Source organism: Rattus rattus, chromosome 17 (assembly GCF_011064425.1).
Source record: "Rattus rattus isolate New Zealand chromosome 17, Rrattus_CSIRO_v1, whole genome shotgun sequence".
Classification (NCBI taxonomy): Eukaryota; Metazoa; Chordata; class Mammalia; order Rodentia; family Muridae; genus Rattus; species Rattus rattus.
In genome coordinates this window covers 30,672,098-30,695,091 of record NC_046170.1, presented here as the reverse complement: position 1 = coordinate 30,695,091, position 22,994 = coordinate 30,672,098, and the positions used below count along the sequence as shown (strand labels likewise).

At 45.2% G+C, this 22,994-nt stretch overlaps 1 protein-coding gene across 2 annotated transcripts; it reads left to right on the top strand.

Moving 5' to 3' along the window:
- Positions 1-915: 915 nt before the first annotated feature.
- On the top strand, positions 916-21,354 carry LOC116886716 (ATP-dependent RNA helicase DDX19A). Of its 2 annotated transcripts, XM_032888226.1 has the most exons (12): positions 916-1,074; positions 4,341-4,389; positions 7,086-7,136; positions 8,015-8,150; positions 13,166-13,258; positions 15,632-15,734; positions 16,117-16,231; positions 17,147-17,324; positions 17,648-17,885; positions 19,209-19,371; positions 19,733-19,924; positions 20,273-21,354. In XM_032888226.1, the coding sequence occupies exons 1-12, from the start codon at positions 1,018-1,020 to the stop codon at positions 20,332-20,334; spliced, it is 1,437 nt and encodes a 478-aa protein (XP_032744117.1). In that variant the 5' UTR covers positions 916-1,017; the 3' UTR covers positions 20,335-21,354. The 2 variants fall into 2 exon arrangements, with proteins under 2 accessions (XP_032744117.1, XP_032744118.1); XM_032888227.1 differs by lacking the exons at positions 916-1,074; positions 4,341-4,389; positions 7,086-7,136 and adding an exon at positions 9,033-9,093 and having other exon boundaries at positions 8,049-8,150.
- Positions 21,355-22,994: the final 1,640 nt, after the last annotated feature.

The window sequence follows — 22,994 nt, the reverse complement described above, 5'->3', positions numbered from 1 at the left end:
CCCTCCCTACACTTCCCACCTCCCAAGTACAGGAGTTAAAAGTGTTCACTGCCATTCCTAATTTTGCACTATTTTAAGAGCCTTTTTTTTTTTTTTTTTTTTTTTTTTTTTTTGGTGAAGCTCCTGTTCAAATCATTCAAACAGCTTTACACAACTATCAGGACTTAAAATGTATCCCAACAGCATCACAGGCAGAAAGCACTTCTCTTTTCCCGGTATCTGGGAGGCAGAGGCAGAAAAAAAGGCCAGGGGGTATATGAGATTCTTGTCTCAAAAACCAAAAACTAAATACATACCCACTCAAATAGGATGTTACTCTGTTGTTTTTAATTGCTTTTTTTTGTGGGGTGGGGTGGGGAAGACAGGGTTTCCTCTGTGTAGCCCTGGTTGTCCAGGAATTTGCTCTGGTGGCCTCTGCCTTCCAAGTGCTGGGATTAAAAGCAAGTGCCACCATCGATCAGCTCATCTTATTTTTAAGTGTGTGCGTGCATGTGTGTCTATGACCGCAAGGGCCACTAGAGAGCGTCCGATCCCTTGTAATCTCGGCGTTTGAGATGATTAAAGAAAGGTAGCCTTGTTTCAAAACCAAAATAGGGAAGAATTTTAGTATGAAATCAAGTGATGGAGCGAATACTAAGTAACTCTTTGCAGGGCTCTAGAACCTTAACTCAATGAGATTGCACCTAGCGAAATGGGACTTCTTTTTTCTTTTTTAGCGTTTCGAGGAAGGGTTTTTTTTTTTTGTGTGTGGCCCTGGCCGTCCTGGAACTCTCTCGGTAGATCAGGCTGGCTTCGAATTCCGAGATAAGCGAAGTAGGACTCTAAAGCGCTAAGCTAAGCACGCTTATGTTCCTCGGGGCGGAGCGCCGGTGGAAGACGGCCACGAGGGGCCGGAACTGACGTCAACTTCGCGCAGGTCTTTTTCCGCTCCGCACTAGTGGCACTTGGCGCGGGTTGGGACTCAACGCTGGTGTTAGCGTGCGGAGCCTCTCTGCAGGTCGGCTCGTCTTGGGGACCATGGCCACCGACTCCTGGGCGCTGGCGGTGGACGAGCAGGAAGCCGCCGTCAAGTCGGTCAGTGGCCTGGCGGGGATGGGGGACTGAGGCGGACCCAGTTTCCAGCACCCGAACCTCCGAGTCGGGCGGGCCCGCGCACACTGGAGTCTGCTGCGGGCGATCACTTAGTGCTGATTTGCTCCTAGAGCGAAGAAAACCCGCAGTGAGCTTCTTATCCGAGTTTGGACTAAAAAGTTGCTCCCGCGGTGACTCTGTACCTCATTATGTGTGTGAGGCTCCAAATTGGCCCTTCTCTTGACTTCTTATAAGAAATGGCAACATAAAATTCTCTTTTTTTCATTGTTGAGGGACAGTTTTTGAGTGAGTTCATGCTGCTTTTCACCTAACAGTCACTACAATCATGCTTAACTGCCAATTGGCAGTTTGAAGCTCTCCAGAATACCAGGTTTTTTTTGTTTGTGTTAATGCTTCACTTAGCAACACATACATGTTTAGTTACTATTTTAAGTGACGTTTAGTTTTATTTATTAGGTTGTTTTGATTTTGGGTTTTTTTTTTTTTTTGGGGTGAGCGGTGGAGGGTTCGAGATAGTGTAGCCCAGGCTGCCCTCTGACTTGCTGTGTAGCTGAGACGGGCCATGAGAGCCTGAATTCCTATCTCTTTGCCTCCTCTTAGTGTTTGGGTTACCGGTTTGCGGCCTTTGTTTTGTTTTTGACACAGCCCATCTGGCCTCACTGTTTAACTCAGGGTGGCCTCAATACTTTTAATAAATATGGGGTGTGTGTGTGTGTGTGTGTGTGTGTGTGTGTGTAGTGTTTTGCCTGTGTGTATCTGTGCACCACACTTGTGCCTGCATATGTTAGAAGAGGGTGTTGGATCCCCTGGAGCTGGGATTTCAAACTTGTGCTGGCCCTCTGCTAGAGCAGCAAGCTCCCTTAACTGCTGAACCAGTTCAGTAGAAGAACCAGCAGCAATTGTTTTTCTTTTTGTTTGTTTGTTTTTGTTTGGATTTGCTTTGTGTATGTATATGTGTATTTTGAGCATGCATGTGCTACAGTTCATGTGTGGAGGTCAGGAGATAACTTGTGAGGGTAGATTCTCTTTCTTCAATTTGTTGGGGTTAGTAACGTGAGCTACCCATTGAGCAATCCTATGAGTCGCGTCTGAAGTCTCAAATCTAGTGATTATTCCTAAAAGATAGTGACTGCAAGTTTTGTTTTTTTTTTTCTCCAGTTTAATTATGTGTAGTCCTGGATGTCCTGGAATTTGCTCTGTAGACTCAGAGATCCACCTGCCTCTGCCTCCTAAGTGCTGGGACTACAGGTGTGTGTGATACCTTCCCCAGGTTTATCTGCTTTCTCATGGCCTCTCCCCCATTAAAGGAGAAATTGTGTTCACCTGCTTTTTCTCTAGAAAACCTGGTTCCTAAACTCTTAAACTGGTAGTTTAAATGAGATGGTCCCCATAGACTTGGACATTTTGACACTTGGTCCCCATTTGGTGCTACTGGTTAGGGAGTCTTAGGAGGTTTGGCTTTGCTGGGGAATACTAGTATGTCCCTTAGAGGCTGCCTGATTTCCAGTACAGTTAAAGATGTAGGCCTTCAGCACCCAGCCCCGGTCACCATGCTTTGCTCTGCTTCATGGACCCTTATCCCTAGACTAATGCTAGAACCACGAGCCCGAGGAGCGCTTGTGTAGATTGTCCTGGTTATGCTGTTTCCTCGCAGCAATAGGAACTCAGTAATGGCACAGGAGCGCACATCTCCACTTTGAGCTACAGTAGGTCGGTTGGAGAGGGCAACTTGGGAAGGACATTACCACTTGGCAAAGTCAGTACAGTGGCTCTAGGAAGAGTAACAGTCCCCAGGTGTGTTGTTGGTTCACACTTTTGTTTAATATTTATTTTATGTGAGTACATTGTCGCTGTCTTCACACACACCAGAAGAGGGCATCAGATCCCATTACAGATGGTTATGAGCCACCATATAGTTGCTGAGAATTGAACTCAGGACCTCTGGAAGAGCAGTCCATGTTCTTAAACCATTGAGCCATCTCTCCAGCCCGGTTCACACTTTTAATATCAGCACATGGGAAGCTGACACAGGGAATCATCTCTGAGTTCAAGGACCCAAGGCTATGCACAAAGACCCTGTCTCTAAACACCAATAACCCATGATGTTAACTTAGGGCTCTTGGGGACAGACCCAAGGTTCCGGGAACCTAAATCATCTGTCTTAGATGCTGTTGTCTTTGCTGTGGCAAAATACAAATACATGACAAGAGCAAGAGTTTATCTCGGCTTGGTGAAGTACTCAGGAGGCAGAGGCAGCTGGATCTCTGAGTTTGAGGCCATTCTCGTCTACCTGTTGAGTTCTAGAACATCCATGGCTACACAAAGAGCCATGTCATAGACACCGCCCCCCCCCCCCAAAGTATTTTTGGCTCCTAGTTTAAGAAGGGCACATGGTCTGTAATGGTGGAAGGCATGGTGCAGGGAACTGTGCCACATCCTCAAGTCAGGAGAGAGACGCTGCTGCTGCTGCTGCTGCTGCTGCTGCATTCACTCCCCATTCAATCCTGGACCCTAGGGCTGGGAAAGGTGCAGCCTGCACCTCAGTGTAGGTCTTCCTACGTCAGGCGAACCTCTCGGGAGCTTGTCTTTCATTGTACATACCATCGAGTGGACAATCAAGATTGTCCACGCCACCTTCAGCTCTTACTGTGGACAGTTCTGTGTTATTAAATACCTATGACTCTGATTGTTACATCTGTAAGTCTCCTGGTGCAAGCCGGCTTCTAACTCCATGATCCTCAGCTCTGATCTTCCTGCCTCCGCCTCCCAGGTACTGGATAAAGGCCTGCTTTACTGCACCAGCTTACTGTGCTGCTCTCTAACTTACATGCAGGTGGTCGATAGGACAGGTAACTTGCTGCTGTTTAAGTTTGGGGTTAAAGAGGCTGGCAGCACACCTGTCCAGTTTGTTTAGTGTCCTGGGTTTGACCCCAGCTTCACTAAAAACCCAGACAAACAAACAGAAACTTGGAGATGTTGTAGAAAAAGTGTAAGTTAGAAAAGCAAATGTTTGAAGCTTCTTTCCCAGTGTCCCCATACCATTATGGTTACCCCATGCCCACTTGCTCTGTTTATGCTGCTGAGGAAACATGAGATGGTTTGCCCAGGCCCTTAGTACTTCTATATTGTGTAGAACAAGCCAGCTCCCCAGCCAGCCCTGCAGTAGTTTCTGCTAACCGCTTATGAGGCATTCCACTGCCTTCCTTGGTTGGGTCTTTTGCTTACTGTTTCCTTTTGTTCTCACTCAGATGAACAGTTTGCAGATCAAGGAAGAGAAAGTCAAAGCAGACACCAATGGTGAGTCAACGGTAACTACAGACTAGGTACCCGGGACACCTGGGCTGGTGCCAGGGCTCCCTGCAGCGAGCAGTGAGATTGTCCTAGAGTCATGCGTCACATGTCAGCCCTGGAATGGAGCCCGAATTAGGAATTTGGGGTACATTTCTGAAGAGGGAATGTTTTCCAGATTTTTCTAGCTTCTGATGCCTTAAAAACAAAAGTCACTATTGTATTCTCCTGTTTAAGGTTTGAATCTTTGGGTTCAGGCGTGGTGGCTCTCATCTGTGATTCCCCTGGGCAGGAGGATTGTTGGGTTTTAGATCCCTCCTACTAAGGACATAGCAAAACCCTGTTTCAGAAACAAACAAAAATCAATAACTCAGAAAATCCATAAAGGCACAAGGCGCCCCTCCATGCTGTTATAGTACTGTCTCACACCAAGGCGTCGTCCATTTGCTGGTCTCCCTAACCTCTGAGGAAGCACTCAAAGGTGCGCTGTTTAAATCGTAATAGCTGCCGGGTGCTGCAGGCCTGTGCCCAGGGGAAGTAGAGGCAGGCCGGCTTCCGAGCTAGAGACCAGCTAGAGCTACAAAGAAACAAACTCCAACCCACAGCCCTGGCTCCTAGTGCTTTGCTGGTGGTCTTTGGTATTTCTTGAGTTTTAACAATTTTACTCAGATCTCTGCCCTCACTTCACATAGCATTCTCCTAAGTAGCCTTTCTTCTTCCATCGATTGACTGATTGAAAATGCTGGGAATAAACTCAGAGTCACAAACACTTGAGGCAAATACTCTGTCACTCCTTAGCCCTAGGTGTACCCCTTTTTATATAGGTTCAGTAACATTTTGGATAGGGTACACTTAAGCAGTGGTATCTGCAGTGATCCCATTTTCAGGTAAGATCCCTTTCTGAGGTACAGGGGGTTAGGACAAGGATAAATAAATTTTAGGAGTTCTGGGTTCCGTCCATGACACAGAAGTGATGACTGTTAGGGACATTTTAATTTAGTTTCATTTCTCTTAGCTTGGTCATTTGTGGTTTTTTGGTAGCAAGGTCGTGCTCTATAACTGAGGCTGGACTCGAATGCACAGATTCTTCTAGCCTTGGCATCCGAAGTTTGAGGATTGCAGACTGTTACTGTGCCTGGATCTGAATTTTGAATGATGCTCCAAAGGTTCTTTATGTATGGGGACTCCTATTTCATTCTTTGTCATCTCCTGGTTGTCTTTCCCTGTCACAACCTACGTCTGAGAGGTGACAAAATAATGCACAGAATTGATTCTTTCGTGCACCCATAGTTCTTTGCAAGCTGAACTACACAGTGTCCGTCCCCTTATGTTGGTTGAGATTAATCGTGTTTGTCTCAACTTGATATCATAAACTAGATCTTAGAATCACCGTGAGCTGAAATACTTTACCTTGTGTAATGTTTTTGTACAATAATTTACTCAAGATATATTTGCTAGGTCAAGAGTATAAGCATTTGAAAAAAACATTGCGGCATGGAGAGATGACTCCATGCTTCAGATCTCTCAGTGCTTGTGTTCTCAGCAGCCCATCAGGTAGTTGATTCACAGCATCCTGTAACTACGCCCTCCTGGCCTCAGGACACCTGCCCTCTTGTGAACGTGCATAGACATATATAATTTAATCTAAAAGAATTTTTTTCTTTCCTTTTTCTTTTTTTTTGTTTTTGTTTTTTGAGACAGGCTTTCACCTGCCTCTCCAAGTGCAGGCATTAATCCAAGTGCAGTCATTACAGGCGCAGGCCACCACCAGCAGGCTTGAAAATAAATCTTTGAAATGTTATTATTGTGTGTGAGAGACTGATGTGTCACACCCACGTGGGTCGGAGCACAGCTTACAGGAGTTGGTTCTGTCCTGCCAGGTGTGACCTGGAGATTGAACTTGGTCATCAGGTTTGACAGCAAATACTTTTATCCAATCATTCTCAATTTTTACAAATATTTTCAAAGTAGGGGTGAGGATATTGTAGCATGCAGGAGCTTAGTGCCATATAAGACAGTCATGCTGTTGCCTTTTTTGTAATCTAAATATGTGGAAGTAGCATGAGGGTTAGAAGTTCAGCGTGATCCCCTGCTACATAGCAAACTGCAGGCCAGCCTGGACTACATGACAGCCTGTCTCAAAAACAAAACAAAGTATCCTCTGCAAAATTGTTTGATTTTTAGTGTTTTAGAACAAGGTCTCCATATATATCCTTGACTGACTTGGAATTTATATATAGACCAGGCTAGCCTCAAATTCTGGGTAAGCTTGATTCTGCTTTCTTAGTCTTGGGATTTCAGTCATCACTATGCAATACTCTGTAAGTATTCTACGATTTTATATTTCTGTTATCAGAGCCTGAAAGTGTCTATTTCCATACAGTCTCATCACAAAATGTTTAGTCACACTTTTAAGAGTTTTTCTAGTGTCATAGGTAAAAGATAGAGAATAGAATTTACTATGTAATGCTATGCTGTATTTTAGAATAATCAAGTAACCAGCAACCACATATTTTTGTGATTCTCAGTTCAAATTTAAGTTTTTCTTATGCACTTACATACTTTGTAGGCATAAAATCCATTAAATGTGAAGAAATGTCATCTCCTTACAGTCATTCACTTAGTGAGTTTTAGTGTTTAGTGTCCCAGCCGTAGTAGGTGGGTTTAGTGGTTGCCTTTCTAATGACCGCTGTTCTCTTGTGTAGGTGTTATCAAAACCAGCACCACTGCAGAAAAGACAGAGGAAGAAGAGAAAGGTAACCATTCTTTGAAGTATGCTGTGAGAGACCTCATGTGACCCTGCCTAACCACTGGAGCTAGCGACACTCTTATGGGAACAGGGAAGTGAGGGGAGATGAAGAGTGTGCTGTCCCAGAAGCTGGAGAAAATCTCTTCAGCAGTAGGATGTTAGATCTGGGAAGATGGCTCATTCACTAAAGTGCCTCCGTGAAAGCATGACCTGAGTTGTGCCCCCAGTTTGTAGCTCGTGAAAACACATGCAGTGGCATGTGTGTGTAAGCCTGGCACTGAGGGAGGGGTGGTGTGACGCTTGCAGTGCGATCCCAAGCTCTCCGCCCAGCCATTCTAAACAACTAGTCAGCTGCAGGCTCACTGAGACCCTGTCATGAGCTGAGGAAGCAGGTGAGGAAGATGCACAATCTCAATCTCAGACTTCACACGTATGTGCACCTTTGAACTCATACAAACACATACATTACACACGCACAAATGTGCAGAGCAGGTGTGTCAGATTGGACATGCACCTCAAGGGCCAAACACTTGTGTTAGGCCGTGAGTTCTATCCCCATCACTGGAAAAACAAACCAAAGGGCGTCACGATAGCTATAAGGTGATTGAGGAAATAGGCATCATGTGCTTGTGGTCTCAGCTGCTTGAGAGGCTGAGGCAAATGAAGTTTAAAACAAAAATAGCTTAGTGCAGAGACAGGAATCCAAGTACTCAGTCCCTGCAGCAGGAGGATGCTGTGAGTTCAAGTAAGACCCTGTCTCCAGTAACTTAAACTGTACAAGGAGTGGCTTTTCTCCACCGTGATTGCTTGTCTAGAGCAGAGATGGGAAATTTCCTCGGGTGGGAATTCCCCAGTGGATGAAGAAAATCTGTTCTCTCTTGACAGAGGACAGAGCTGCTCAGTCTTTACTCAACAAGCTGATCAGAAGCAATCTTGTGGATAACACCAACCAAGTGGAAGTCCTGCAGAGGGACCCGAGCTCCCCGCTCTACTCAGTGAAGTCCTTCGAGGAGCTTCGCCTGTGAGTACTCATCAGTCAGAACAGCTCTTCCTCAGTCTCCATAAATCAGTTCTCAAGACTTGGCCTGGTAGCACAGGCCTTTAATCCCTGCAGAGGCAGGGGATCTCTGAGTTCATTCTAGCCAAGACTACGTAAGGAGACCCTGTCTCAAAAACAAACAAACAAACAAACAAACAAACAAAAATTTCAGCATTTTGGATTCTTCTGGACTTTCATTTTGGCTTTAAATTTTTAAAAACAAATCATATTATGTCTCTGAGTAGGAGATAATCTACATAATTAAATGTGAGTGTGGGAGGGGCAAGGTTTGTGTCTCAGGTAGTTGTAGAGTGAGTGCTTGCTTAGCAAATGTGAGGTCCTGAGTTTGATCCCTTGCACTGCACAAAACAAGCATTGAGTGGCATGCCTATGTACAATCCCAGCATTTCAGAGATTTTGCAGGCTGGAGGTCAAACCTCAAGGTCATTCTAGGCAACACAGCAAGTTTGAGGCCAGCTTTGGACACACGAGACTGTATGCATGTGTATACAGTGATAATCTTCTATCGCTCTCCTGACTACCCTTTTTCTTCCAGTATAGCTTTCTCTTTTTCTTTAGACACTGGATCCCCAAGTGGTCTGGTGGTAGTGCAGGCCCATAATCCAGCTGCTTTGAAGGATCAGAAGTTCAGGATCTGCTTGGGGTACAGAGTGCATGTGGGATCCCACTGTGTTGTCCTTGCTAGCCTTGGACACCTAGCCTCAAGGATCCTCCCACCCGAGCCTCATGGGTAGCTGGGACTACAAGTGTGCATGTGCACCTGATTTTCTTAGTAGAGACTGAAATGCTACAGATTCATTCATCATAGCTGAAAGTCTTTTTGTTTTTCTTTTATACTCTTAGAACTTTGAATAAAATATTGGCTGACAGGTGATTTCTGGATGTCAGGAACATGTCTTATTAGGTAAGCCCTTTGGAAGACTACAGGGTTTACACACATTTTTATCTGCTTTTAGAAAGTGTCTGAAGAACCTGGATTCTGATACTGTTGGGGTCTGGGGTTGCTCAGATAATGAGGACAGAACCTTCAAAGTTAGAAAGAAACCAGAAGCACCTTTACTCACTGTGGGAAGCACTTCTAGCCGGCTAAGGATGCAGTCAGATTCAGGGGCCGAGCTGCTTCTCTGATGGGACGGAGCAGGCTCTTTTTAAAGCCTAAAACCTCAAGCAGATGTTCAGAAGATGATAGAGAAGAAATTTCTTAATTGGGGTTAGTCCTTGAGTAACCTGTCTCAAAATGTGGTTGATAGCAGGATGTTTGTAGAGGCTCAAGGCTTTTTTATTTATTGAGGCATTGGTCTTATCTTTATGGGGCTGACACAGGTCAGATGGTTCTTACTGTAACTGAAGAGAATGTAGGGCAATGACATATAGTAAAATGGGGGCAGTGGCCCCATACTTGGAGTTGCTCTAGGCAGTACTGAGAGTGCAGTGCAACCTTTGATAGGCCAGGCTTTGAGTAAAAGGAGTGCCTCATGATAAAATACACCTAATAGCTCTCAGAAGAGGTTTTCTTGTTTGACTATTGGAAGTGCGGCTGGGCTGTATAGCACTGTGCACTGGGCAGCACTGCCATACCGACCACTTGAAAATGTAGGACGGATGGAGCTCTTGTGAGAGAGAAACAGATTTTCCTCTGAACCTGGAGTATGTCCATGCAGCTAGATATCCCAGGATCCTCCTGGCTCACTCCCGTCCTGCTCTCCCTGGTGTCATAGGTGTGTACCACTACTCAGCTTTTACCTGAGTGCTGGACATCTAAACCCAGGCCGTCATGCTTCTGTGGTGGAACTTTACCAGCTGAGCTGTCGGCACCCCATTCATATCAAATGTTTCTGGCACAGTCTTTTTGGTTTGGTTTGGTTTGGGTTTTGCTTGGATTTGGGTTTAGGTTTTTTGAGACAGGGTTTCTTTGTGTAGCCCTGACTGTCATGGAACTGGCTCTGTAGACCAGGCTAGTCTCACAGAAATCCACCTACCTCTGCCTCCCACGTGCTAGGATTAAAGGTGTGCACCACCACTGCCTGACAAGAATATATTTTTTAATTTAGATATTTTACATATGAGTGCTTTTGCCTGCACATGCGTATGGGCACCGTTTGTGTGCCTAGTGCAAATGGAGGTCAGAGAAGGCATGAGACCTGAAGCTATAGTAACAGATGGCTGTGCCACCACCATGTGGATGCTGGGAACAGAACTCAGGTCCTCTGGAAGAACAGCCAGTGCTCTTCATCACTGAACCATCTCTCCATCCCTCCCCTTTCTTAAGATCTTACTACATAGCATGAGGTAGCTAGGACTGACTGGATAGTGTAGGTTAGTCTAGGACTCATAGTTATCCTCCTGCCTCAGCTTCCTAAGTGCTAGGATTAGAGATGGGAGCCAGTTGTCTCAACTGCATCAGTTTGATGTGCTCAGTTGTTTCCTGAGTCTTACTCTGCATGGGAATGTATGTGCACATGCTTGGGCCAGAGATTGATATTGGACGTCTTGCTGTGTCATTCCCTGCCTCTCACTCGACTTGTAGCTTACTGTTGGCAAGCCAGGGACTCAGACCCCACTCCCATTTCCATACACTCGGGTTGCAGACACACACCACTAGCTAGCTTGGGTTGTTTTATACTTAAAGATTTGAAATGCAAAATACCAATGAGTCAGCGGAACCCGTTGGGTTGGTGAATACTGAGTAGGTAGTGCTGTTTTTAACAAGCATTTCAGAGGCTGCCTTCGTTACCCAATAGAGAATACCGAAGGGTTTTGTTGATAGGAAAATTAGCTATGTCTGAGAACCTACATATGCCAGAATTTACTTTCTAGAGATTCGTTCATCTCTTAAACATTTTAAAATATTTTAAAATTTACTATTTTTATCTTATTTAGTATAAAATTTTCATTATGTATGTTTTGCCTACATACACACATTGTGTGTGTATTTATATATATTTGTATAAATAATTATATACATATTAGTGTACCAAGGGCATGTCTGGGCCCGTTAGAGACCAGAAGAGTGCAGTCATTAAGATCCCATAGAAACAGAATTACAAACAGTTGTGAGCTACCACGTGGGTGCTGAGAATTTAACCAGCTTCTTTTGGAAGAACAGCTAGTGCTCTTAGCTACTGAGCCATCTCTAGTCCTTCTGTCTTTAAATTTTTTATAGTATATATCTCCGTGTGTGCACGAGTACAAACTACACAGAGACAAGAGTAGAGACTAGAGGATGAGTTGGAGTCGGTTCTCCTTTTCTATCATCTGGGTTCCATCCAACAGATCAAACTCAGGCTTGGTAGCAGTGGCTTTCCTCATAGCCATCTTGTTAGTCTCTCCCCCCCCTCCCTTTTTTTTTTTCACTCACTCCGTAGCTCAGGCTGACCTAGAACTCACTGTAGCCCAGGATAGTGTGCTCGAGGCTGTCTTTCTATCAGCTTTCCGAGTATTGTGATTACAGATTTGAGACATCATTTTAGATTTTTTGTGAAAAGCTGAGCATAGGAAATACTGTGGTCCCAGCACTCAGGACAGAGGCAGAGGTAAAGTGGTCAGGAATTCAAGGTGACCCTCAGCAACATGGTGGGTTCAAATCCAAACTGGGTTACATAAACTCTTTCCTTTAAAAAACAATAAAAATTACGGCTGGAGAGATGGCTCAGAGGTAAGAGCACTGACTGCTCTTCCAGAGGTCCTGAGTTCAATTCCCAGCAACCACATGGTGACTCGCAACCATCTGTAATGGGATCTGATGCCCTCTTCTGGTGTGTCTGAAGACAGTGACAGTGTACTCACATACATAAAATAAATAAATACATCTATTTAAAAAAAAACAATAAATTAAAAATAAGCAAAAAGTTTTGGGTTTTTCTTAAATACTTTGTGAATATAGAGGTAGTAGAGAAGTTATTATAAATGTGACAGTAATTGATATTTATTATGTAGTTACATGAAAACTTGTTGCCAGGACTGGGGATGTAGCTTAGTTGCTCTAGTGTTTGCCTAGCATGTATGAAGCCCTGGCTGCAGCCCCTGTAGAGCACAAAGTGTGGTGATACACTTGGGACATGAGTTAGGGTGTGAGGTATATCAGGTTTCAGAACAGCCGGCTCCATTAGAGACCTTATCTCCTAGAAAGAAAAATAGTTTTACGTAAATTCTTTTTTTTTTTTTTTTTTTTTGAGGTACCGGGGACTAAAACCAGGTCCTTGTGCTTGCTAGGCAAGAGCTCTACCACTGAGCTAAATCCCCAACCCCAAATTCAATTTTTCTAAAGAAATTCTACATTGCAACAATATAGCAAGCAGTGTTTATTTTAGAAATTTCCTTTATAACTTATGAAATAAATATCACTTTGCTGTGTATAGGGAACACTTGTCATCCTGATCTGACCAGATGGGTGGGTCTGCTGAAAGCGTCTAAGAAACTGTCATAGTCACAGAGAAGGCTAAGATGAGGCTCTGGTTTTAGATGGTTTGCATGGTGTCGGAGCTGGAGAGATGGCTTGTGGATTAGGCCTGGTCACTGCTGTTGCAGTAGACTGGAGCTTGATTCCCTGCACCCACTTCCAGCAGCTCACAACTGCTTGTTAACTCTAGTTCCAGTGAGCGCAGTCCCTTTTTCTGTCTTCCATAGGCACTCACACACCGACGCATACACGTATGAATTCGTACACATAGATAAAAATGAATCTTTTTACAAAAGTTTGGAGTTGGTGAGGTGGTTAATCGGGTAAAGGCACTTACTACCAAGCCTGATAACCTGAGTTCAATCCCAAGGACCTTCACGGTGAAAGGAGAATGCTGACTTACGCCATGGCACATGCACACGTGCACACATGCACGTACACACAGAGAATAACCACATGTAAATTTTAGAGTAACAGTTTGGCTAAGCATCATACCTAGGTAGATCTAGGGAAGGTGAGAGTCTTTAAGAACATTTTAATTGCTGGAAACCCATCTTATCTCTACCCTTCCTCCTAGGAAACCACAGCTTCTCCAAGGAGTCTATGCCATGGGCTTCAATCGACCATCCAAGATCCAGGAGAATGCTTTGCCCATGATGCTTGCTGAACCGTGAGTGCAGACCCGGCTGTCCCTCTTCATAGTTGGTTTAACTAAGTGGTTCACAAATGGCTCTCATTGTTTCTGGGCACAGAACGGGCTGTCTGGGACAACCTGCTTTCTCAGGAAAAGAGCTTCAAAACTGCAGAGAGAATCAAGGGGATTTAAACATACTTCTTGGGGGGCGGGGAGGGAGGAGCATTGAGACACGGTTTCTTGTGTGTAGTCCTGGCTATCCTTAACCTTGCTCTATAGAGTAGGATGGCCTCAAACTCGAGATCTTGCCTGCCCCTGCCTCCGAGTGGTGGGGTTAAAGGCATATGCGCTAAATAACACTGCTGGCCTTCACTGGGCATTTTTGATGACCTAGATTTACTCTCTGCTTCTTTAAAAACAAGACGAGTATCTTGAGCTGGAGAGATGGCTCGGCAGTTAAGAGCACTCTTTAGAGAACCTAGGTTTAATTCTCAGCAACCATATGGTGATTCACAACAGTGTATATAACTCTAGTCCTAGGGGATCTGATGCCCATTTCTGACCTCCAAGGCACACAAGTGGTGCACAGACATGTAGGCTAAAGATCCATGCACATAGAATAATTTTTTAAAAATACTACTTTGAAATTTTTAAACTCCACAACAAAAAATGTATATAGAAAAATACCAGGAATATCTTTGTAGCTCTATTCAGCATTTACGGTATAACATTAATAAAGTTGCAAGTGGAACCTCCCATGAACTCTTCCCATCTCTCGTCTACCCCACCTTCAGAAGCAAATGCCTTCCTGACATGGGCTATCTCCTTGTGTGTCTTTAAATCCTTTCACTGTGTGCATAGGTGTCTAAGGCTCTGAAGGGTAGCGTGTATATTTTTAAAACCCAGATAAATGATACTGTATTTTGTAGAACTTTTTTTATATCAACTTCTTTTTTGCTGTTTGTCTGTTTTTGTTTTTGTTTTTTTTTTTTGAAATAGATTATTACTATGTAGCTTTGGTTGTCTGAAACTCACTCTGTAGAGCTGACTGGCCTTGAACTCACGGCGATCCACTTGCTTCTACCTCCTCAGTGTTGCAATTAAAGGCATGTACCATTACACATGGCTTCAACTCTTTTTCTTTTTTCTTTTTTTCTTTTTTTTTTTTTTTCCAGAGCTGGGGACCGAACCCAGTGCCTTGCGCTTCCTAGGCAAGCGCTCTACCACTGAGCTAAATCCCCAACCCCTCAACTCTTTTTTAATGACAAAACACCATGGTATTGGGTGAGGTGATGTAGATTGTAAAGGTTCCTTCTAAAACGCCCATTACACCTAATTATGAACTCAGTATTCAGAAGTAAGATCATGGTTTGTAAGTTTGAGGCCAACCTCCTGAGCTTTATAATAAGACCCTGAAGAAAGAAAGGAGAATTCACCAACTGAGTCAGTGTCTTAAGTCATCTGTGTAGGTGGGAAGAAAGAGTATCCAGGAAGCTGAAATTCAGGGGCATGTTATAGCTCAGCAGAAAACATCACTGGGCTTCCATGGCCTAGATATTACTCCAGGCTTGATCTCTCTGGGACACTTGGGCATTAAAACTAGGACACTCCAGAATGAGGATTTTGTTGGTGTGAACCCATCTAAATAATAATTGGTTTAAAAAAAAAAAAAACTGACAGAATAAAATGGAGCTGGTATGGTAGCTTAGAGTAAATATGCCTTCCAATAATTGACATCTGTTAGATGGACCATGTGGTGAAAGGAAAGAACCAACTCCTAAAAATTGTCCTCTGAGTTCACACTTGCACATCTCCACTCCCCAAAACACTAAGCACTTAACTTAATTTGTAAATCTTTGGAAGGAACTAGAGAGATGCCTCATGGTTATAAGAACACATCCTGCTCTTCCACATGACCCAAGTTTGGTTCCGCCTACTCAGTCAGGTGGTTCACACTTCTGTGACTGGAGTTCTAGGAGATGTGATATCTGATTCCCTCTTCTGGTCTCTGTGTGCACTCATTTGCACATACATGTCATACCTCTACACAGATATACAGATGTACGTAAATGAATGATAAAAACATTCTTAAAATGTAGGAGTTGAAATGTAGTTTGGTGGCAGATTGTCAAGTGAAATAATGTATGAAAGTTAATTTCTGTTCAGTGCAGAAACAGAAAATAAAAAGAAACTTAAGTGGATGTGTGTGTGTGTATATACATATATATATTTTTTTTTCTTTTTTTTTTGAGACAAGATCTCACCATGTAGCATTGACTGTCCATGAATTTGGTACCTAAACCAGGCTGCTCTCAAACTTAGATCTGCCTATGTCTACCTCCTAAGTGAGATTAAAAGTGTAGATCACCACACCTTACTCCAATATTATTTGTTTCTTTGTCAATGCAGCCCACAGAACCTGATTGCACAGTCCCAGTCTGGTACTGGGAAAACAGCTGCCTTTGTCTTAGCTATGCTCAGCAGAGTGGAACCAGCAGACAGACACCCTCAGGTGAGTGTTAGAAGCCTGGGAGCTGTTGCTTGGCTGCCCTGAGGACCAGTAGTGTCATCTGGTGACACTGAGGTATGACTGATGTGGGCACCTTAGTCTTTGGCTATCTCAAAGCAGGTTAGTGTTCCAGGCCTTGACAGGATTAGGATTCTTTTGGAGACCTCAGCTTTAAGCAGTGATTTCTAAAGGCCTCCACCAGTTCTGAACCAGGGCTCCCACTAAGGCCAGGTTCCTTACTGACAGACATTTGTTCAATATGTGAGAGATGAGCCTGCCTGAGAGTGGGTCCCCTGCACTATTTCAAGAGGTAATAACATCAGGGTGCCAGTGGCTTAGGCCCATTGTCTATTACTAAACTCACCTTCTATGATTTCTCTGCCAGTGTTTGTGCCTGTCCCCAACATACGAGCTAGCACTGCAAACAGGAAAAGTGATTGAGCAGATGGGCAAATTTCATCCAGAATTGAAGCTAGCTTATGCTGTTCGAGGCAATAAATGTAAGTATAAGGGAAAAGGGCTAAACAGAGATGAAATTTGTAAGTTTGGGCTACTATGCCTGACCAGTGGCCTAATTTCTTACAATGGAATGTTAAAGTGAACATGAACTTGTTTAAACTTGACCTCGATGAAGTTTCAGAGGGTGTGTGTCATTTTAAACTAAAGGGATTTGTCCTTAGCTGTACAAGTAGAATATTCATAGACCAGGGAACAGAACAAGTCGCCAGGATCCTTGCCAGCTACCAGCTTAGGTGAACTAGGGGACCTGCACGGGAGAGTAGATGGCAGAAGATGATAGGGAAAGACACATGGAGGTAGAGAGGAGCTTCATGACCTCAGCTGTGGAAGGAGCTGGAGAGACAGGTCGGTTGGGAAGAGCACTGACTGCTTTTCTAGAAGGACCCAGGTTCAGTTTCTTTAGCATCCATACGGCAACAGAAAGCTGTCAGGAACTCCAGTTCCAGGGAATCTGGCCCTCCCGTCTGGACTTTGCGGGCACCAGGCACAGCACTCCACTCTTCACCCATGTATAAACTAAGAGACGTTTTTGAAGGTTTTAGGGAGTAGAAAGAAGTGTGCGCATTTGTGTCCATGGTGCAATGACTGGTGTTTTACTCCACAGTTGAAGAGAGGCGTGAGGACGACGCCTCTTTGTTTATTGGGGTGGGACTGTGTGCAGATCAGAGGATAATTGTGGGAGTCCGTTCTTTCTTTTCACCGTGGGTTTTCAGGGATTGAATGTAGTCCTTGGATCTGACATAGCCTTAGCATACTAAGCCATCTTACCAGCTCCCCCACATTTAGAAATCTGACACTGACTTGTTCTGACACTTGTGAGACATGTAGAAGACTTTTTCCCCCCCAGAACTGGCTTTGCATTTGGAATGCCTGAAGAAAACTTCTCTTTTACACAGTGGAAAGAGGTCAGAAGGTGGGTGAGCAGATTGTCATCGGTACCCCTGGGACCGTCCTGGACTGGTGCTCCAAACTGAAGTTCATTGACCCCAAGAAGATCAAGGTGTTTGTTCTGGACGAGGCTGATGTGATGATAGCGACTCAGGGCCACCAAGACCAGAGCATCCGCATCCAGAGGTAGGAACTAGAGCCAGGGGGAACTTGCCAGAGCTCCTCCTGCATCTTTGGGTTCTTTGCTCTGCTCTGTGCAGCTACATTGGTGCTGTGGGCCATTTCCACAGCGGCTGTCACCATGCTTCCAGCATGAGTCGAGAAGAGAGACCTGGGCCCCTCACTCAGCCCCAGTGCCATGCTGGGTGTGCTCCTCCTTCCCCAGGATGCTCTCTCCCCACCTCAGCCTGCTGGGGCCACGACCCATCCAGGACGGGGAGGCTGAGCTTGTGCTCCTTCTGGTTGTAAAACCTTGGAGTCTTGCCAAGCGCCTGGGCCTCCCCTTGCAGGATGCTGCCCAGAAACTGCCAGATGCTGCTTTTCTCTGCCACCTTTGAAGACTCAGTGTGGAAGTTTGCCCAGAAGGTGGTCCCAGACCCCAACATCATCAAGCTGAAGCGTGAAGAGGAGACGTTGGACACCATCAAACAGTATTACGTCCTTTGCAATAACAGAGAGGAGAAGTTCCAGGCCCTGTGCAACCTGTACGGGGCCATCACCATCGCCCAAGCCATGATCTTCTGCCATGTGAGTAGTCGTCCCGGGCCTGCTTTATGCACAGTCCCTACATCATTCAGCCCCTTGCTCAAAAGGACCAACTTCTCTGTAGCAAGCAATTAGCTCGTGGGGATGGAGAAAATAAGTGGTCTATTTAGTCCTCATGTTCTAGGGCTCACATAGCTTTAACACAACATTCCTGGAACAGTATCTGTGTGTAGGGGATATGTTATCGGAAAATCCAAGCAAAATCGTTGATGACTTCTAGGAAAAAGAAGAACTGTAACAAGTTGCTTATTTGTCACAGGAGGAAGCACTTGAAAATAGTGTTAGGAGACAAAAGACACATCCTCTCCTGTTAGTACAGAACATTCTGCTGTGATTTTATTTGGTGGGTTTTTTTGTTGGTTTGTTTTTCAAGAACGGGTTTTTCTGTGCCATGGTGCTGGCTGTCGTGGAATTCTTTTCAGACCAGGCTGGCGTCCAGCTGCTTCTCCCTCCTCAGCGCTGGAACTAAAGTTGCAGTATGGCTTTGAACTACTGAGGCATCTCTTCAGGCCCTTACTGCTTTGTGTTAGCTTAAAATTGAGCCAACCAGTGACTGCTGACCGCGTTTAGTCTCATCTCAAGACTCCTCTTACCCAGAGCCATCCCTTCATGTCTCTGACATGACATGGCTGACATGTTTCTTCAGGACAGGGACATCTCAGAGAATGAATCCACATAATGGGGCAACAGTGTTGTAGGACTTCTCCAATTTCCCTACCACCCCCCCCCTTTTTTTGTTTGTTTGTTGTTGTTGTTGTTGTTTTTTTTTCTTTTCTTTTTTTCAGAGCTGGGAACCGAACCCAGGGCCTTGCGCTTGCTAGGCAAGCGCTCTACCACTGAGCTAAATCCCCAACCCCCCCTTTTGTTTTTAATCCCATTCAGATTTGGTTTTGAGATGAATGTCTCGCTGTGTAGCTCAGACTGGCCATCAACTTATGCTCTTCTACCTCAAGACTCCCAAGTGCTAAAATTGTAGGGTTTTTAAAAAATTATTATATTTACTTATTCTGTGTGTGTACATGCACAACATGTCAGGATATCTGAGGCATCAGTTTTCTTCATCCATCATGTGAGTCTCTGGAATTGAACTCTAGTCATCAAGTTTGACAGCGAGTCTTTGCCTACTGAACCATTTCGTCAGACCCAAGTGTATTTTTGTAATAAAAACTTTGTAAATCTTTTCCCTTGAAGCACTGCTGCTTACTGTTGTAGTCAGGTTGGCAGTTTTAGTGTATTTAATGTTTAGCTGGTTACAGTCTAGATCCACAACAGTCTCTTTAGGTACTAATATTTCTGTTTTTCCAGACCCGCAAAACAGCTAGCTGGCTGGCGGCAGAGCTCTCCAAAGAGGGCCACCAGGTGGCCCTGCTGAGTGGAGAGATGATGGTGGAGCAGAGGGCTGCTGTGATCGAGCGCTTCAGAGAAGGCAAAGAGAAGGTTCTGGTGACCACCAACGTGTGTGCCCGTGGTGAGCAGAGACTGGCCCCGTTCACCAGGCTGGGGGGCCCAGGCCTGTGAGCAAGAAAAGTTCTTGTGCTCATGGTCTCCTGGAGGTGGGAGGGTTGGGGGCCGTTCCTTCCTAGGAGGGGCTGATTGATCCCTTTGGGTGGAAGGGAAGCCAGCAGTCTGGCTGTGGTGGGAAGGTTTCCAGATGCTCCCTGACTTGTAGAGTTGTGTCCTTTGGCCTCGGCTACAGCCCCTTTAGTGTGTGCTCTCCAGTGGCCACATGCCACATGTGACCTGTCCCAGCCATGTCTCCAGTGCCACTGGGTATGTGTGGCTGATGGTAACCCCCCCCCCCTTGTCTCCTGCCTGCCTCCCTTGTACAGGTATTGATGTTGAACAAGTGTCTGTGGTCATCAATTTTGACCTTCCTGTGGACAAGGACGGGAACCCAGACAATGAGACCTACCTGCACCGCATTGGGCGCACAGGCCGCTTTGGCAAGAGGGGCCTGGCAGTAAACATGGTTGACAGCAAGCACAGCATGAATATCCTCAACAGAATCCAGGAGCATTTCAGTGAGTCCCTGAGTGGGCTCTGCCGGATCCCTTTTCAGAGGGGGTGTGGAAGAGTGGATGTTTCCTCAGTCCCTGAGGCGGGCTCTGTCCCTGCATATTCAGGGCTCGGGGACTGGAGTATCAGTGCCCTGGGACCAGGCTGGGAGAAGCTGACTCCTGGCACGTTGGTGTCAGTGACCAGAGCCCTGGTGCTGTCTGCTCAGGCTCAGGAAGCCTGCCCTGTGCCTAGAGGAAGCATCACTGTCCCACAGGGAGGTGCCTCCCCGACTGCCCTGCTGTCCTAGGTGACTTCTGTCACATCTCCATGGTAGTTCACGGTGGTCTTCCAATCCTTTCTCTTTCCCTCAGATAAGAAGATAGAAAGATTGGACACAGATGACTTGGACGAGATCGAGAAAATAGCCAACTGAGAAGCTTCTCCAGGGGCTGGCGCCACCCTCAGCACTCCCTGCCTGGGACTCCAGTGCTTTCATGGCATAGGCCTTGACAGGCACCTCAAAGACCAAGGTCTGAGTAGAGACTACCTACCTCATTCGGAATTACGTTTGGACTTGACAGAAATTTGTGCAAATGGGGGAAATCTAAGGAAAGTTACATTTTAGAAAATAGTCCTAGCTGGTGGTGGTGCACACCTTTAATCCCAGCACTTGGAGGGCAGAGACAGGTGGATCTCTGTGAGTTTGAGGCCAGCCTGATTTACTTAGTGACCTCTAGGGCAGCCAGAGCTACATCCTTGTCTTGAGAGAAGAACTGAGTTCTCAGGTCCCTTCTCCTCTAAAGCCAGTGTTCTCTTGTATGGTAATACGGTTGCTGATGCTTGGGCCGTAGGCCTTGATGCCCACTGGCTGGCTCCCTGTGTTTTGACCAACCTTCAACCTTGAATAAATGAGAGTAAAAACGGCAGTTCAGAGAGGTCAGGAGAGACTGCTGTAGCCCACCTGCCCCCGAGAGAACCAGTAGAGACTCTGTTCTCCACCCACCCCCACTCTACTTGCTCCCCCTTCCTCCCTGGTGAGCACCTTGGTTCCATTGCTATTCTTCAGATGCAGACAGAGTGGAAGTCAGCAAATCAGACTCAAGGGTCATCGGTCACTGGGCAGACCATCCCACTGAAGGGGGAGGTGTCTTTCCTCCTCTCATTCCATCTATTCTGTGCCTGGCTCCATTGTTTGGTTCCAATCCATGTGGTTTCATGCCAAGTAGCAACTTAGAAAGGAAGTTATGACCAAGCAAAAACTCTCAATTATGCTGTTAGCAAACTTATGGGTTACTTCATACCTTGTATGAATAAGATTGGATAAATCAGTGATAACATCATTCTAAGAAATTTTAAAGTAATTATGAGAAACATTTTACTAATCATGATTTGTTATTTGTATTTTTCTGCTTACTAGACTAATATATGCTCATTAAAAATGTGTATAAAAGTGCTCCGTGTGCATGTGAGGCACCATGGCTACCAGCCTACTCAACACGTCCCACTCTTGCTTGTGTCATCCACATATGCTATTGTTTGCACACGTGCGCCCCTTCATAGTATTTTGTAACCCGATGGTTCAGTTTTACACCTGTTTGGCTCTGGAAAGTAGCTGTCGCCTTAATGTGCAGCTCCCCTGGTGTAGATCAGCAATCCTCAGTGATAGGGACTGAGGATTTCTACCATGTTCCATTACCTACAGTGACAGTGACTGGCTCAGTCCATCTTGGATCTCAGGGGGTAGAATTCTTATGGTCAGTGTTGGAACATTTGAAGTCACAATCCACCAACTCTGTAGAATCCTTCTACTTGTTTTTTGAGATAGGGTCTCACTGTATAGCTCTAGATGTCCTCAAACTCAGAAATCTACCTACCTCTGCCCCCTAAATGCTGGGATTAAAGGGGTTTACATTATCAAATTTTTAAAAACATTTATTCTGTACACGATGTTCGTAATGCCTGTATGCCTGCATGTTAAAAAAGGGCACCAGATCTCATTACAGATGGTTGTGAAGCTACCATATGGTGGCTGGGAATTGAACTCAGGACTCTGGGTAAGGGCAGCCATCTCTCCAGCCTTTATATTATCAATTTAATAAGGAGAGGAGCTGGAGAAGTAGCCCAGCAGTAAAGAACACCTGGTGTCCTTTAAAGGACCTTGTTTGAGTCCCAGCACCCACATTATGTTAGTCAGGTGGTTCACAAACTGCTTGTTACTTCCAGTTTCAGAGGAATCTGATGCCTCTGCTCTCTTTGGGTACCTGGCAGTCATGTGCACCCTACTCCCAGACACATAATAATTCCAGCACTCTGGTGGCAAGATCTCTTTAGTTCCAGAATATCCAGAGCTAAAATTAAAGAGAACATGGCTCAAAAACAGAACTAATAGTCATTTTTCTGTTCACATAGATCTTAAGATGCCTGGTGTATTGGTGCTCAGTTGTAAGCCTAGACAATGTAATATCAACTGAGCCCAGAAGTCAGGGATTTGGCCCTTTTTCCAAGAAAGGAAAAAGAGAAAGCAGACGAGTTTAGATAGCTTTTTGGATCTGAAATATTTTGGTCCCACAGAAGAGAAGTATGAGACAGAGCTGTATTGTAGGCTAGAGTTTCAGCCCTTGAATGAGTGTGAACATGGGAGAGAAAGTATGAGATTAAAAATCAAGGTCTGCCTGGGACGGGTAGTGCAGGGGACAGCAAGGTGTGCGTGCGTGTGTGTGTGTGTGGTGAGCATTTTAGCACTCGGGAAGTTTATATAAAGGGGAAATGGCATGAGAAGGCACAAAACAAGATTGAACAATAGTTACTACCTATACTGACCAAATGGCGACACTGAAAATGAAGAACATATCCTCTTAAAAACAAGGCAGAAAGGACTGGATAGACAGCTCAGCAGTTGACACCAGTGGCTGCCCTTCCAGCGGATCCAGGATCAAGTCCCAGCACTTACAGGACAACCCAGAACTGTAACTCGGGTTTCAGGGGATCTGACACATACTCAGGCAAAACACCAACACATGTAAAGTTAAAAAAGGGAAGAGGGCAGATAGTGGGGTGCTGGTGGCACACTCCAGCACTTCCAAAGCAGAGGAA